Source organism: Centroberyx affinis, unplaced genomic scaffold, assembly GCF_046629955.1.
Source record: "Centroberyx affinis isolate AG114_WGS23_722 - 3 ecotype Tasmania unplaced genomic scaffold, CSIRO-AGI_Caff_v1 ptg001070l_1, whole genome shotgun sequence".
Lineage (NCBI taxonomy): Eukaryota > Metazoa > Chordata > Actinopteri > Beryciformes > Berycidae > Centroberyx > Centroberyx affinis.
The window spans coordinates 301,703-316,598 of record NW_027279619.1 but is presented as its reverse complement, the minus strand read 5'-3'; the positions used below and the strand labels follow the sequence as shown (position 1 = coordinate 316,598).

Here is a 14,896-nt window from a genome sequence, read left to right as displayed (position 1 = left end):
TTCTAATTAATTTTGATAGTTTGGACTGGGTGGCGGGTTTGCGCTTCTTCGTACCAACCACCAGCTCTTCAACGAACCGCGTTTGCTAGCTGCCACGCCACCTGGTCCAAACTATCAAAATTAACTAGAAAAAAAAAGAACGTTTCCAAACACGCCCATCAAGCGTCCAATAGCTACTGGTCTGAAATGGTGTAAAAGGCTTCCCAAAGAGAGCCTCTTGCTGCGGTCCAAGCAACAGGTTTACCAGCACCCAGGGGAGCAGACCGTGGTACGGTCTGAAGCTCAAGACCTCAAGCGGGGCCTTTTATACCCTGAGCTGCTGCGACCAAACACGTTAGAATTCTGATTGTGATGTCATTAGTGCAGCTGAGACAGGCTCTGATTGGTAGAGCAGAGTCCAGCGCCATCCAATGATGTCATAATTGGTTAGAATGGCGAAGCGAAGCCGTGTTCAAATTGAATGTCAAAAATGAGTTTGGATTATTTGAAATGATATTTAGCCTATTAAGTAGAACTTTAGATGCATGCATTTACAAGTCAAACTTTTCAAGACTAATGTATGTAAAATAAGTCAAAATTTATATGCAATTGGACGTTACATGCTTCTTAGGTGTGTGTGTGTGTGTGTGTGTGTGTGTCTTGGCCTAACAGCCTTGAAGCATAAACACGCCGCCAAGCCTCCAACCGGTCCAGCTGCACTGGGATGAAAGCTGCGAACAGCTCAGAGAAATTAGAGAAATTGTGTGGCTGAGTTCAGAAAATAAATAAAAAATATTAATGCATATGAATAGAGTTAAGCTGTCCAAGTAGTCCATCTTGTCCAACAACATATGATGGGAAATAATTCAATTATTTGTGCGAAGAATTCCCTGTAAGTCTCCTTTTTCTGCAGCCGTCTCACTCTCTCCTGCCTTTCTGATTGTCTTTCCCAATTGCGCAATTCTTATATATTATAGCTGTAAGCAATACTCAATTCACTGTCTCAGTCTCTCTTCCTCAGCAGTACCCACCCAACGACCTGTTTCAATATGGAGAGGGAGTATGCTTGACCTAATCTGGGCACGCAAAGATCTTCTTTTTTCTTTGACAGGTTATCTACAGCACATAGTTCTCCGTACCAAATTCATGTTAAATTTCACAAAATGTCCAAAGTTTTGCAAGTTGAGTCATTACATTAATTTGCAATAGGAAATACGGCCCGATCAACGTCTGCTAGATCCTATACGGCCGACGCACAGTATCCTGGCACTCGGCCAAATTCATACGCCACATCATCATTCATTCAGTTTGTTTGTGATATGGGACATTCACTATCGAAACCACATGTCATCAATCACCAAGTATGCCAATCACGTCCCAACCTCATCCCAAACTGAACTCTGCCTTGTGTTTGATACCTCTGAACCCAGTGAGTGGGCATCAAATTAACCAGCAAAATTAAAGTTGTAAAATAAAAGCCCTCAAACTACAAGGGGCGGTAGCATTAGAACGCAGCTGGAAAAATAATCTGCTCACTCCATCTCTGTACATGGGATCATTGCTATCATGGTGTTATCCACTGTCTCATGTCATGTTCTTGCCAGGTCTGCGGCAAAGAAAAAGAATAGAATAAAAAAAGCTTTGAAAGGAAAACATTAAAAACACAAGAACTGGTCCCACGTCATTGCAATGGGCATGGTCAGCATTCACAGACCTGAAAGACTTGCATCTTGACTTACAATTATGAAGACTTACAGCAAGCCCTGAAAGACTTGTGACTTGACTTGAGACTTGACTTTGACTTGCCTTGATTGACTTGAGACTTGACTTGGACATGCACCAAAAGACTTTGGTAGCCTACATATATCAATAGTTTGTCACTTAGCATTTTCCTTTTTTGGTGAAGGTGATTTAGTATATCTTTTACTGTATTCAAGAAAGCTCATCAGTGATGCCAAAGTCTGTAGAATTGCAGGAAATGCATTTAAAATTAATTAAATTAGTAAAATTTTCTGGGGGAGGGCCCCCATACCCCTGACCTTCAGTTGGCCCCCCACCAATGTTTTAGACACAAATTACGCCACTGGTTCATGGTGCTTGTCCTTTGTTGATTTTCTCGGTTCAGTGTCATTCTGCCTATCTTCTGTTCTCTTGCAACTGATCAAATCCACTTCCCTCCTGACATTTCCTGGGTTGCTTTTCAGATCCTCCAAGAGGGCCGAACGCTGTTTGTTTTGCATTTGTATTCTCATGACATAATGATATCTAATCTGTAATGCAGGCGCTACTATTTTTCCCACGGCACAACCGAGGGCATCACGAGGCAAATTCAGGTCAGTCAGTCAGTCAGGTAACGCTAATTGAGATGTCGCTTCGTCAGATGGCCTCTACAGGGCGTCTTTGACTGTGAGATGCAGTGTTTCCCATACAGAAGCACAAAATCAAAAGTTGGTCAATGTAGACAAATGGATCTAAATCGATCTCTAATGCGCTTGATGTCACATCATCATGTCTGTAATTTGGAGATGTACAGACAGTAGACCAGCAGCATTGAACTAAATCCACAGAGTCTCCACAGAGTCTCCTGGTGTGATACACCAGGAGATTCAAATATATGTGTTACTATACTATCTATATATACATACACATAGCTAATATAAAGTTGAGACATGTTCATCTTGGAGAAGACGTGCATCTGCTGCCATCAAACCAGTGAAAATAATAGAAAAAAGCCACTGACGCATTCAAAAACACATCCTATGTGATCATGACCTAAAGCCTGAAACTAATTAATAATAGAGCCTCAAACATATTTCTATCTATCAATCAATCAATCAAGACACAAACATTATGACATCTTTACCATGATGAAATCACTTAACATAGCAATCACATTTTTTGACCTGGCTCTTTTATCACATCTTTCTCCATGTGCTATCTTATTCACAGATTCATGGAAATTAATTACTCTTCCTAAATCTGTGATCACGTTTCACATGGTTGCCTAGAAACAAGGGGCGTCTTATCCTACCCACAGACTCAATTTACCCCGTTCTCCCCTATTATAAAGACTTGTACTTTATATGACTATGTACGTCTACAATGATATCTGTATATTATCTTTATTATAGGACTTAGGAACACTGGAATTGTAAAGTAAACAGGTTGAAACCCCTGCCTGCGGCATATAAGGCAAACCAAATATTATTTCATGCTGATATAGCGAACTCACATTGTAACATCAGTGAGGATGAACTGTGTCTTGCCGGGTATCTTCATAACCAATGAGCGCCTGTCCACGCCTCTCTCGTCAGACAGGGGGAAACATTTGACGTGGCAAGAGGTCCGGACGTGACATAGCCGCACATCAACTCTCCCTCCTCTTCTTCAGCTCAATTATTTAGATCTGCAGGTATTGGGGCCGAGAAGGAACGAGTCCTGGTCCCGCGTCTGAACCAGGAGCAATAATGTGGCTGTTCCTCTTTGCCAGCTTACTTCATTGTGCTTCGGCCTACGATGTAGATTTGAAGAAACTGGACGGTCTCGCAAAAGCGAAGGTGGAGGTACAGTAAGGATTCATTTTACTCCGATTCATTCAAACGACGTAAAAGTGGAGTAAATTACTCTCTGGAATGGCAGTGGGCTGAAGCTTGCAGGATTTCATTTTCTCAATAAGATTTGGAAGAATATATGAATGGATGCATTTTGTTTCCCAAATATCCGCGTTGAGCGCATGCGTGAGTGTTTTTTTTATTTTTTTAGACGAGTAGGATGAATAGATCGGATGGCCTGAATGGACCTTAACGCGTTTGGTTTGGTGTGGTGTGGTACCCAATTAAACATACGGGTTGTAAATAACTTGTATTTTATTCAATGTAATAACCAAAAACGGCATTTGCAACAAAATGACTTGGCTTTCATTTTCTAAGACGAAGTGTGTAACAGGAGATTCAACTGCAGGGTCAGATTCCTATCAATACACAAAAGTTTCTGAAACTCTATTCTTCTCTTTGTGAAAGACCATGTAGTTTTCCCCTAGGGTGTCACTGAAGCACCACCCTACCAGCACCACTGATGAAAAGCATGCATCTCTTGCTATTGTTATGTGATTCACCCCTGCTACTGAATATCTGAGTTCACACTACCTGAGGCACAGTTTTACAAAAAAAAAAAAAAAAAAATGGGTTAGGCATTCCTCTCAATACATAGGCCACCAACCTAGGTCTTCCATAAATCTGTACTTTGTACAAACTGTGTAATATTTCAACAGCAAAGTGAAGCCAAAGAAATGCATATTTTTATAGGTTGAGTGTGTATCTAGGAGGAATATGCGGAAAGAATGGATGGCCTTGTGTAAACTCACAATGAAGTCATCCTCTTTTCCTGATCCTGCTGATCCCATTTCCTGATTGTAATGAGTGCTGCTTGCAAACATTTCCTGTATCTTACTTTATCTCCGGTCTCATTTCAGACATGCGGTGGATGACAGCTGAACAGGCTGAGAGAGGTAAGTTGTTCACTCCTGTAATCAACAGTCTGCTCTGCTGCCTGGGGCAAAACGGTAAGAATATAGATGTCAACACACTGAGAGCCAGTTTCAGAGGCAGAATTAAACCTTGTTCTAGACTGAAGCGTGAAGGTATTTGGTCACTGAGAAACATTTAACGTCTAGGGTTACACACAAACTGTGAGTGAGAAACATCAATCCCCATCTCTCTCTCCGCAGGTCAAAGCCTTTGTGACCCAGGATATTCCTCTTTAGTATCCTTTACCTCGGGTGTATTGCTGTTGCTTTCTCTTACTTATTAGTGTAGAAGTTGCACAAAATGTTAAGCCAAAAATTCCAGCGTTTTCTGTCTGTGCCCATCCTTGACCGTTGCTACTCCAGCCATAACCTGGTGATGAAGCACATCCCTGGGGCCGACCCTGAGCTTGTCCTCCTTAACCACTACTACGAAGAGCTGGATGTAAGTCTTTGTTTTGCACTATACCTCTGTCTCAAGAGCTGGAGAGGGTAAATCTGGCACTTTGTCGAATTATAATATATGCTATTATTAGCCAAATAGGAGAATCATAGGTGAAACAGTGGAATTGTGAAACACTATATTAAAGTCCCCATGAAATGAACATTACTTTTACTTCCTGGAAAACAGAGTATGTTTTATCTTTTGCTGCACTAGTAGGCCTAAATATACATTTCTAACCAATAAAACCATCAGGTTTTTGAACAATCCCACCCCTCCGCACCCCTCCCATCAAATAAAATTCCCTTTCTCTCCATGACTCATATTCCATTGGTTTAGACTTTTGAATGATCCCTCACTGCAATATGTCCCGCCCCAACATCCTGTTTCAACAAGGAAATGCTTCTAATCAAGGAAGTAAAGATGCCATTTCACGGGGTCTTTAAGCATCCATTTTGCAACAGCTGTTTTTGCAAAATTTCTGTTCTATCCCCGACTCAGCTGCAGAGTAAATGTAACCTGGGTCTGTGTGCCACTCCTCCACAGCGGATAGCCTTGTCTGACATGACCCGCTCTGAGATCAACAAGCTGCTGGGCCAGCTGGGCTTCTACAAGAAGGCCCAGGCTGAGGACGAGGTGCCGGAGGAGTTCCGCTTCTCCCCTGCCAAAGACAGCCCCTTTAAAGACACACCAGAGCCCCAGACCTCCTCTTCCTCTCCTCCTGCAGAGAGCGCCTCCTCACAGCCCACCTCTGAGGCCCAGCACTCCGACCTATAACTCGCCAGTGAGAAGGAGAAAAGTAGAAATAATATAATACCACTATGCTTCATAGCTGCTCCATGACCAGTTGGCTGTTACAGCACACATGACAGAAATCCTTGTCATTTCAAAATAAGGCCAGCAGATCATGGATCAGCCCTTAGGGGGGGACAGAATCATCAGCAAAAGGCCTCCGAGGGTCACAGTCTGAATTTGCACATACATTTTTACTGCTGTTTGTCTGTTTTGTTTTTGCGAGGCTAACAACACAACAGGTCACTTGGTGAGTGCTCTCATATTACGCACCTTGCAGGACTGTGAGTGCATGTTTTTTTTTTTTTTTTATCCATCGTGTCAGATATCTTCAGGATCCTTTCCTCACTTCTGCTCTCTTGTGTGTCTGATGGCTTCCTACCCACTGTGAAACTTAATGAAGCCCCAGGCTGTAAATCGCCAGACTGGCCTGGGGTTGATGCCACATATTCTGGTGGGTGGGACTTCACAGACAAGAGGGTTCAAGTAGAAGGGTTGTAAAAGAATAATAAAATATTAAAAAAAAATAATAATCTTTTTTCATCTTTTTGTTTTTTGTATAAAAATCTCCAATTCAGATATGAAGAAAGCTCACACTTCAAAGTACTTAAGAGAAATTCTGGAGAGAATATTGGAGCCTGGCCAGCACTGTCGCTTCACTGTAAGGTCCTGGGTTCGGATCTCAGCCCTGCGCCTCTGTGTGGAGTCTGCATGTTCCCCTTGTGTTTGCACTTGTGTGTTGCATCCTTGTGTTTCCTCCAGGTGCTCCAGTTTCCTCTCACAGTCCAAAGATATGCAAGTCAGGTAGATTGGAGACAAAATTGCCCGTAGGTGTGAATGTGAGTCTATTTGTCTATGTGTTCGCCTTGTGAGGACTGGCAACCTGTCTCAGTGTTTCCCTGCCTTCTGCCCAATGCATGCTGGGTGGGACAGCTCCAGCCTATGGGTATGGAAAATGAAATGAAAATGAATGAACAGCAGAGCATCAAATTAGGTGCACTGGGTGTGACCATTCAAAGCAATAATCCCCAACAAATGCATTCATTTCTTGAACTGGTTTAATTGTTAATTCACATTTAACTGTGAGGTGCACAGAAACATGAAATTAGAACAACGTGTTTAAGCTCATATGTACAGGATTCACTGCTTTGTGGAAGATGTTTGTTTCTGAGTTGGCAGCACTGGAATATTTCTCAAATAATTACTAAATCCACTGAAATAGAGCGTGAGAAAGAAATGAATTACATCAAAATCAGCTCTGAAACCAACCAACATTTTAGAAATCTAGTTAAAGGAACCTTAATTATACAAGTGGAATAAAAGTCTGTCCTGATACATTTTCCTTAGCTTCCTTAGGTTATGAAATATACATTGGCAATAAAGTATGTTCAGCCATGATTATTCATGTTTACTTGTAATTGACTGAGCTGAAAGCCGGCTTTCATTGGGCCCAAAAACTTGCGAAATTACTTTTTTCATAAAGCATTGTGCTAGCTTGGACTCATAGACTTCTTTTTAAACAAAACTTAAAAAGCATAATGTACACACTAACAAAATAAAAACAATATATTTCAAAAACTCTACCCAAGCATAAATAAAGAGCCCACTCAAACAGCCGTGTGTGAGTGTGTGTTGGCAGGGGCGAGGCTGCGATGTGGGGGGTGACGGGAGCATCGGGGTGAGATCTTTTACATCCTGTTGTCAGAGTCAATCAGTATGAAACACCTAGCAACAATATAATGTAATCTAAAAAAAAAAACACCTGAGAGGGACTGATACCCACTCTTCCTAATTGTTTTTTCTACCTGAATAATGCATGTGAGAGTTAGATTATGACAAATGGGTCACTTGAAAATACAGAACAATGCAAGCAATTTGGTGTTAGAATAAAATCATGATACAATAATATAATGTGTTACAAATGCAAAAAACCTGACCCTGCTTCTCAGTAGCACTGTAGCAAGCTTACTCAGCTTTACACTGCACAGACAATGATGTTGCGTTCATTTTAACTACAGAGAAAAAACATCCCAGTGCTCCTGAATTAAATTAAATAGTAATATGCTAACTGATGACAACAACATGAGAATAATAAGAACTATTTAAAATAATTCAAGTAAATATGTTTTAAAAAGCATGCAGATTTTGGTAAAAAAAAAAAGAAAATCTTTAACAGTACCAGAGTGGAGACCGACACAATGCAGAGACGCATCATATGGTATTGCATATATTTTTCTTCTTCAGTGGCATCACCAACAGCTATGCTAACAAATCACAATAGTTACATAAGTGTAGCAGAAAAAAAATGTAGGTATAAATAATTTAAACAGGGGAATACTGTAAAATATTTTCTCTTGTACATTTCTGTTGGGGTCTGTCAGTACGCACCAGTAACACAACTTGCAAAATGTTGAATATTACCAGGTATGAAACAGAGAAGATGATATGTAAAATTTTAAAGCTTAAAAGATACTCTAATAAAAAACTTTGGAGCTTTCTCGCTGGAGAATGTGGGACTTTGTATTAAGAGTGTGTGTCCAGAGAACTGAATGAGTCTAACACATCACCTGCCAACAAAGATAACAAACACACACACACACACACACACACACACTCTATCCCCAACTGGTCCATCAGAGATGTGCAAATCTGTGACCCTGCTTCTCAGAGTCTCGGCTGTCATCAGGTGAAGACGGTGCTGGGGTGGGGGGGTGGGGTGGGGGGGTGTCAGGGTGAAGAGAGGGGTGCTGACTGGTTACTGCCCCGGACAGGACACGACTACAGGGGTGAAGGCGTATGGGGCACAGGTCAGAGGTCACAGGGCCGACCCATGGACATCTCGTGTCTGCGCAGGTGGTTGACCAGAGACTGTACGTAGGTGAAGACACATTTGGAGTCAGGCTTATTACCCATGATCATCATGTCCTCCACCTCCAGCAGGGGCATGCAGTTGGCAAAGGTCCTGGGGGACAGGCATACAAGAGATAGTTCGTATGAGAGAGTGGAAGAGGAACTAGCAGGATGGACGAGGGTGAGAGATGGAGAGAGGAGGAGGATATTCTCTTCACAGATTCCCAAATCTTCATACTGTTTTCTCATCCATCATGCCCATACTCATAGTCATTAACCAAACCAGCGCAATGGCAATACTTGAAAACAACTAGTGTTAAAACTCAGTCACACACACTCCTGAACTGGCAAGCTCTAGTGCTGTTTGATGGTTTTATGTACTTAATCTATCTCTTGTTTTCATTATTCTTGTTTTTATCCTTTTTTGTCAACCTTGTTTTAAGTAAAGCACTGTGTGGCAAACCTGTTAAAAGCACTCTATAAATAAACTTGACTTGACTAATGCAATGTATGCCAATAAACAATTTTAGGAACGATGACTCCACATGTGAGCCATGCAGAAAGTGACCACAGGGTGGCATTATCTCCATATAAACCCTGCAGCACTCAAGTAAAGAGACGGCCTATTCAAACAAACAGTAGTGTTATGGGAGCCATTTACACAAAAGTTACAGGAACAGCAGATGAATAAATCTCTTGCATGACAAAATAAATGTCAACAGCATAAACCCTTTTTGTTTTGTCATTGTAGATATTGAAGAGATAGGTCATTCTACACCTCAGGATCACAACTTTAAAAGGCTTTACAAGGCAAGTGCCTAAACACATGTAAACTCACACTAGATAAGTCAATCGTTAAGAGACAACACATAGCTTTTCCGCTCTCTGCTTTGTTTCTCAATCCCTCTGTTTGAAACATTGTGATACAGCAGTTCCTTTTAAAGTGTGGAACTGCAGATGAGGAGTGCTGATGCCTGGCTGTCTGCCTGGCCCATAGTCAGGCTATGGAGACATGCACACACACGCACACGCAAACACACACACACACACACACACACACACACACACACACACACACACACACACACACACACACACACACACACACACACACACACACACACACACACACACACACACACACACACACACACACACACACACACACACACACACACACACACACACACAGCTTCAGATTGAGGGAGCAAACACTCAATCCAATGACAACTGTATGGGTTTTTTTGTGCCACCAACCGTTGACATAAATCATATCAACTAAAAACGTATATCCACTCACTTGCATGTGCGTGTGCAAGTACACACACAGAGACACGCACACACAGAAGCACTCACACCCTATCCCATAAAGTCTCTCAGAGCCAATCTGAGGTTCCTTCGTAGGCTTGCCCCTCTCTCACCATGAGTTCAACTTAGGCGGGGTGCGACTCTAGGAGGAGTTTTTGGTTTTAACCAGGCCCTTCTGCACCAGACCCCTGTAGAACTCCTGCAGGTACGTGTACACACACTTCCAATCCGGCTCACGCATCTTCACCATGTCGTCCACATCCAACAGCTGGGGACAGTCCGCTAGTTTCCTGCACCCGCGCCCAGGAGAGGGAGCAGGGGGAGAGAGGGGGACCAGGGAGAAGGAAGAGAGGAGAGGAACAAGAGACAGGAAGGAAGACCGACATGGAGAGAGAAACAAAGTGGAGGAGGACCAGAGTGAATAACAGATAGAAAGAGACAGAGGAAACAGGACAGAGATAGTGGACAAAGTGGAACCGAAGTGTGGGACAGAGAGGAAGGAGGAGAAAAAATAGATAAAGCAGTGAGCAGCCAAATGAAAGGAATCGGGGTGAAAAGACAGAGGGAGAGAGAAAAGACACAAAAAGAAACAATAACATTACATTCTCTGTGTTGACAGATATATCCATGAGTTGACATGCTTCATGAACATCATGATACGTACAGTATGTGCCGCACACACACACACACACAAGACAAAACAAAATGTCAAATGAGCGTTGGGTGATGCCCATTTAGCCTTTTTGTTTGTTTTGTTGTTGTTTTTTTCTGTGCACTGAGACAGGAGACTTAAGACATGACTACAATACGGCTTTGTATTGTCACAAACAAATACAAGACGTGTTGAAAAAAACAACAAGGATCCTGCAAATACATAGAGATACAACCACAGAGTGAATCTACAGTGGAAAAACACGGATGTGCACGGGATGGTGTGTGTGTGTGGGTGTGTGGGTGTGTGTGTTGGGGTTTCAGATTACAGCAAACTGGTAGAAGGGTGGGAGGTGCCCAGGGAAGTGAGTGATAGTGCACACAAAAAACACAAAGATGGAAGGATGGGGGGTGGTGTGACAGTCCGGTGTTGATATTTTCATCAGCAGCATCAGCAGCATCATCAGCATCGTCACAAGCCTACTATGAGCATGTGAACACGGCACACACAGGTGGTGGTGGGGGGGGGGGGACATCACAAGTTGGAATGGTGTGACCACATTCAAGAGGGATGAGAGAGGAGGTAAAGAAAGAAGAGGGGAGGAGAGGGAGATTAGGGGTAAAAAAGGAAGGGGGGAAATATCTGAGGTGCAGCCGAGTGCTCTTCTTTTTTGACCTGCTTGTTGTTTGGGGAGGGTTTGCTCACGGGTCTCTGGTTCAGAGCAATGATGAGACGGAGGGAGTCACAGCGTTACTCATAGTGGAGGACAGGTGGAGAGTGGAGTTTTAGAGGTGGAGGAATTAGTGCGGTAGTAGTAACAGGGGTCGCTCAGCTTTGAGGTGACTTGGTACACCTGAGAGAGACAGGGAAAGTTAACACTCGGACATCAGCGGAGGATGGGACTGCGGCCACACGACTCCCACGTCTTACTGGTCCATCTCCATACTTCAGGCCGCTCACTGTGATGAACACACTTTTGTGTTTATGTTTTCACCATTCAAGCAAAACTTTCCACTCTGCTGATATCTGGTAATCAGTAGACTCATAGTGAGTGGCAATTGAGGCTGAAAGTAGATTTTTGTATACAGCAATACTGAACCTAAAGACTTAATTGAATGAGAGCTGAAGGTGGATTTCACAAAGGTAAAACAAATGTACTCCGAGAGGAATGAGAGAGAAGGATGGGATAAAACCCACAATACAAAGAGAGAACAATGTGTTTGTTTTGGGAATGGAGCAGCATAGAAAAATTGTTTGGCTTGGATGGTTTGATTTTCATTTTGTGTTCACTGTGTGAATACCTGGGTTGGAAGATATTATCTATATCTTCCAGCCTGAGAGGAAAGCTAAGCCTGCAGTAGCTTGCAGGATATTCTTGCAGTGGTTTCTTCACATATTCTTCACATTTTCTCTGCCAAGCTTAACAAAACCCAGGTCCACTGCAGTTGATGTGGTTTCTCCAATAGTGAAAATCAGATGGTTGAAGCTCTCGCTTGTAGTCAAAACTTACAACAACTCAAAATTGATGTGGTTAGTGCACATGTATGTAGGACAAACAGGTTGTGTGTGTATACTCACTCTGCAGTGCTGAAAGCCACCTCAAAGTTTTGCCTGCGGTTGCTGGGGCTCAGTGAGTTGTAGTCAAAGGCCTCAGGAAAGAAATTGTGAACCAGGGCACAAAATGCCATGCCATTGCTCCAACTGGATGAGAAATTCTGAATGTCCACATTCTGTGGGAAAAAAAAACAAAGAACAGTTATGGAGGCAGGGGGGCAGTAATGACTAAGAGGTGGAAATATCTCAAAATAGGAAAATACTAACTCATCTAATTACTTGTGCCTGGGCCATCTTGCCTTAATTGTTAAGCAGGATGAGCTACAACTTTATTGGCTGACATTAAAAGAGGAGCGTCGACACGGTGGGGTGCTGTGGCCAGTTGGCTCACCTCATATGAGCGGGTCTTGGCACGGCACCAGTCCAGCAGCATCTGCTTGATGGAGTTTGCGTTGGGCACACCAAAGCTGGTGGAGCGCTGAACCTTGTTTACCTTGGCGACTGCCTGATTCCCGGGGCTACAGAAAAAGGGTGCAGGGCTTTGTGTTAATATTTACATGCTTTGATATGTTCCTTTTCTTTCTTTGGTTGCACGACGTTTCTGTTTATCCTTACCCCCCTCCCTCCTTCTCTAGCTTCTCTATCATGGCTTTGCGGGCCTGCATGGCAGAGGTCTTGGGCAGAGTCTGAGCCCTCATCAGCTCCTTGCGCCTCTCCGCCTGCCTTCGCTCCACAGCAGCCAGACCGCTGCTGCCGCTGCGGGACGACGAGTCGTCCTCACGATCAAACACACTGAGGCAGGGAGACATACAGCTGAGTAAATTTGTGAAGGTGCTGGGATTTTAATTTTAGTGTAATTACCAGGCTGATGTTTCACAACCCACCTGCCCACTTTCTTGCTTGTGCTAGAGGAGGAGGAACTGGAAGAGGTGTAGCTGTATGATTTGGACTGGACTGTCCCTCCTGTAACACAGAGAGCAACAGGTTATGATAAATAAACACTCATATGAATGATAGTGATGGTAAAACTGTAATGACTATACTAATAGTGATTTAAAGGAGAGGGGAATAAAGTAATGACTCACTGTCTGTTTTCTGCACATAACTGGCCTCCATGATGGTGCTGCGTGTTGATCTGCTCCCATCATCTAAACACACACATGCATTTCAAATGATTTTTTGTAAATATTGTGACAGTGTCAGTTTTATGGTTGCCGGTGCCCTTAAAACATGTTCCTCGTCTTTTGCTGCATGTTTTAATTGTTTTTAATGGCGTCTTTGTCATGATGATGCAGCTTATGTGCGTCTGTCCTGCATACCGTCTTTACTGTTTCTTTCAACATTACTGTTTTTATTTTGTTTTCTGTTACATTCTTCAAATTGCTTCCCTTCTTGTCTTGTCTCCTTGTTATTCATTTGTCCACTTTCACCCCAATTCCTCATCAGGAGACCTTTTGCATTTTGCCAGGCCATTGTTGTAACGTTGTTTTCAACTGACTTGCCTGGTTAAATAAAGTTTAAAGAAAAGAAAAGAAAAGAAAAGAAAAGAAAAGAAAAGAAAAGAAAAGAAAAGAAAGGAAAAGAAAAGAAAAAAAAGAAAAGAAAAGAAAAGAAAAGAAAAGAAAAAACTTGCCCAAGTAAGATTAAGTGTGCATATGTAATAACTAAGTTATTAGTGTTTTGGCCTACCAGACTGGGCAAAGCGGTCTGTCTTGGTGACTTGGCTGAGGGTGGAGCCGTCTGCTGACTTCTCCACCTTCCTCATCACCACCTCTCCTGCTCCGGCCCCTGGGCGACCCTTCTGCGCGCGCTCCTCTCTCTGCTGCCGGAGCTCCTGCAGGCGGGTCTCGCGCTCCTTTTCTCTCTGGTCTGCGATGGAGGAGAGTAGGGAAATGATGATGTCAGTGGAAAAAGAGGAGGTGGACAAGGGGCCCTAAACAAGCTGACAGCACCTCATCTGACTGCCACAAAGATGGATTAAACACGGCTTCCAAATTTGAGGCGATACATTTCAGGATTCTTTCCACAGTACCATAAAATTCCTCTGCACACACAAACACCCGCAGGTGGGGGAGGCAGACAGCCAAGCCAAAGCTGTCAAGTAATATGTACTGCACAAACATCACAGATCAAAGAGAGCAAACAGACTCTGATCGTCCCCCGCGGAGAGCTGTGCCAAGTCCAACCAACAATGTCCAGCATACTGATACCTTAACACCTCCACTGCTCCCTTGGGTATCACTTGTTCATTTACCTTGATGAGTTTAAATACAGTATACAATGTTACTCTTACAGAGATCAATTCTTAAGCTCTTCATTTAGCATTGTCTAAGATCTTGTGCCATATCCGCAGAGGTTAGGGCAATACAAGGAAATACAGGAAGAGGGGTTTTTGTGTGCTGGGTGGCACTGAGTACACTGAACCTTTATAGATTTTTCTAGCATAGACTCAGAACTATTAGGAGTTTCAGCCGTCAGCTCAGCACAACCAGACACTAGGTGGAACCATATGGTGAGTGCTTGACACACGACAGAGAAAAAACTGGACTGGGAGACATTTCAACACCGCTGATGCAACACGCTGAGGTGAGTGCAAGGTATTCAAACATGGAAATAAAAATCTAAATTCATGCATGTTAACAGAATTATCAACATATCCTTCATCGTCCACCAAATGGGTTCCTCTCAAGTATTTATGCTCTCTGCTACAATTTTGCTGATTGATAACAGGCAGTGTTCAGAGTTCAAAGTTTAAATGATTCCACTGGTTTGACGATGACAGGATGGTGCACACAAA

The 14,896-nt window shown here is 43.0% G+C and overlaps 2 protein-coding genes across 2 annotated transcripts in view; one reads left to right on the top strand and one right to left on the bottom strand.

Annotated features, from left to right (window-relative positions):
- The first annotated feature begins 3,302 nt into the window (after positions 1-3,302).
- selenom (selenoprotein M) lies at positions 3,303-7,300 on the top strand. Its single transcript, XM_071523150.1, has 5 exons — positions 3,303-3,542; positions 4,451-4,486; positions 4,706-4,740; positions 4,868-4,946; positions 5,490-7,300. Exons 1-5 carry the CDS (start codon positions 3,447-3,449, stop codon positions 5,718-5,720), a joined length of 477 nt encoding a protein of 158 aa, XP_071379251.1. The 5' UTR covers positions 3,303-3,446; the 3' UTR covers positions 5,721-7,300.
- Positions 7,301-8,557: 1,257 nt separating this feature from the next.
- Positions 8,558-14,896, bottom strand: part of smtnb (smoothelin b) — a 50,106-nt gene continuing 43,767 nt past the window's right edge. The window contains exons 14-21 of the mRNA XM_071523149.1: positions 13,789-13,968; positions 13,185-13,247; positions 12,984-13,062; positions 12,715-12,891; positions 12,491-12,617; positions 12,124-12,275; positions 10,007-10,183; positions 8,558-8,697 (exon numbers count right to left, since the gene is read on the bottom strand). Coding sequence (XP_071379250.1) covers positions 10,036-10,183; positions 12,124-12,275; positions 12,491-12,617; positions 12,715-12,891; positions 12,984-13,062; positions 13,185-13,247; positions 13,789-13,968 — 926 coding nt within the window. The 3' untranslated portion in view covers positions 8,558-8,697; positions 10,007-10,035. The remainder of the gene's footprint in view (positions 8,698-10,006; positions 10,184-12,123; positions 12,276-12,490; positions 12,618-12,714; positions 12,892-12,983; positions 13,063-13,184; positions 13,248-13,788; positions 13,969-14,896) is intronic.